A 2,472-nucleotide genomic window follows, 5' to 3' on the forward strand; every position below is an offset into this window, starting at 1 on the left:
GGAAATTCTACTGTTTTAAAGAATACAGGCTTTTGTCCTCTGCCACAGATCTAGAGCATGAAATAATGAATACCATTAACAGAAGCGATGGCACAGGCAGAGGTCTAAGGCAAGCTAATCACAAATTCCATGTTGGGCTACACTCTTTAAAAAAGCAGCCACCTCTGCTATTTGAATGTATTAATCCAAAATGCTTAGGATCCCCTTAAAATATACACTGAGGAAAGAATGAATAATTATCAATTCCAAAATCAGTCCCCACCTATATAGATTTTGTGAACAGAGTTTGGCCAGTAAAAATACACATACACATACCTCATCCCTTGCAATCAGTGTTATGAAAGCACCTTGCTTGTAACATTCAATAGCAATACATTTCCCAATTCCACTGGAGCCTCCGGTAACCTAAATGTTATTTGAAAAAGGCAGTGTTAGTTGAGTGTTCTCATCCTTTCTCCCACATGGCAAGAGTCAAATCAAATGGAAATTCTAAAAAAATACACCGAGATTAAAATATCACCCAATGAGGTATGAATACAGAAGATACACTAAAGGTAGTTTACTTATTGAGTATGAATTAAAAAAAAGATCTGCCCAGATCCATAAGTGTTTGTTTTTACCAAAAGCAGTTTGACCTCAGTTTGCTCATTTCTTATGCCAGGCACACTTAGACACACTCCCACATGGGCTCTGTCACATGCTTTTGACTAAGCTCTGATATTATTTCTCAAAGCAGCAGTAGTTAAAAAGTTTGAAATCACTATTAAAGTTAGCCATAATAATACAATTACATATCACCCCTTCATACCTGATCACAGTATAAATTATTTGTAAAATTAAAAACTGTAGATTGCCTGCTGGAGATATCATCTCATAAACAGAAAATACCTTCCTTCTTATTAAAAAAAAAAAATGTTAATTCAACTCTTGGTCCTCTGCACAGTATTTCTCAGTCCCCCAGTCTGGACCTTGGACCATCTGCACCATCCTGCAATTCCAGTCCTGTGGGGACGTCAGCACCTAAGCTTTTATTAACTTTTTGTCTTCTTCTACACTGTAGCGCTGAATAATCTTATACGCAAACAGGAAATAACTAGTTCATCTACAGACAAATGCAGGGTGATGACTACAGCCCTGCATCATATGTTGCAGAAGGATGCACTACCAAATGATACTAATATATAGGTTAAAGTCACCTCACCACCTTTCTCTTTACCCTCAATAAACCTACTTAGGAACTCCACGTGGAACAAGACATAAACAACAATCCTGAGCTCCTTTTTGACTGTAAAATAAAAATGCCTGCCTGTCTGACCCTGCCTTTAGATGATTTGTTCATTTAATCCTAGTCCCAGTTTGCATGTGCCTTTGGTCCTTGAACAAACACTGGTGCCTCCCTTATATACCCAAATTATTTTACTTTTCTTTGAACAGCATATTAAGAGGCTATAATTGAGAAAATATTGGAACTAAATGCCTAGAAGCAGTTATTGAAAAAAAAAAAAATCAGTGAAAGATACCACCTCCATTTTACCTATGATAAAATAGAGGCATTGACCTAATAAGCAGAAGAGCAAAGATCCCCAATCTGTAATTACACACCCTATCAAAACTCTTGTGTTGTCTCCTCATTGGCCAACACCTCGGTTTTGTTTTCAGAGATGCATTATCCTTAAAATTCTTCCCAGTCCTAAAGGCAGTGAAGTAAGAAGAGTCAGACGTACATTCCCATGAGTCACTAAGCTCTTCTTTCATGTGAGTATTTTATCACTAACCTTCAAACATACCATAGTCTAAATCAAACAATTCCAGCAAACAAAGATTAACAACATGATCCATGGTTTCTAACTGGTTAGTCTGCAGTCTCAGCGGGGCCAAGAACACTCACAAAGACTAATTTCAGCTCTTTAGACTTCCTCTGTCAATAAAGATCGCTGCTTCAGATCAGCTTCTAACTGACTCTCTCTGCAAGATTCACTTCAAACTACACTAACCTTTGAGGGTGGCTCCAAGATGCACGTCCTGTTGCAGAAACGTGAAACCTGGACTGTAGTGTCCGGAACCAAGGATGACTGCTTTCAGAGTTAAACAAGGTCCGTGAGAGTCCGAGCCCATGAGAGTGCTTTTGGGGCTTCACCAGAAACCCAGAATTAATTTAATGCTCCATGGTGGAAAGATGTTAAGAGCTTTAATGTATTTGCAGAGTAGTTTGCAAGATTTCAATACACCTCTGGAAAGATCAAGACTCAGTTTCATATATTCAGGAAGACCTCAGTTCCACAGCATTTGTGAGCTACTTCTACAGATTTTCAGCTGCAGCAGGTACACCATCGCGTGAACTAACCAACATGCATGGAGGAGTGCTTCAGTTCCAATTTCTGGTACAGGCCTGAGAGACAGTTGATTACTACCTCCACAAACTGCAGAGTATCATGAACAGGTCAACTACAGAAGTGCCTGAGGAATTCTTTG

General features: G+C 38.9%; 1 protein-coding gene across 1 annotated transcript in view; it reads right to left on the bottom strand.

The window, feature by feature from the left end:
- The window catches only part of KDSR (3-ketodihydrosphingosine reductase), a 14,203-nt gene extending 12,088 nt beyond the window's left edge, over positions 1-2,115 (bottom strand). The window contains 3 exon segments of the mRNA XM_010132208.1: positions 316-454; positions 969-1,071; positions 1,995-2,115. Coding sequence (XP_010130510.1) covers positions 316-454; positions 969-1,071; positions 1,995-2,115 — 363 coding nt within the window.
- Positions 2,116-2,472: the final 357 nt, after the last annotated feature.

This window comes from Buceros rhinoceros, unplaced genomic scaffold (assembly GCF_000710305.1).
Source record: "Buceros rhinoceros silvestris isolate BGI_N320 unplaced genomic scaffold, ASM71030v1 scaffold34412, whole genome shotgun sequence".
NCBI lineage: Eukaryota > Metazoa > Chordata > Aves > Bucerotiformes > Bucerotidae > Buceros > Buceros rhinoceros.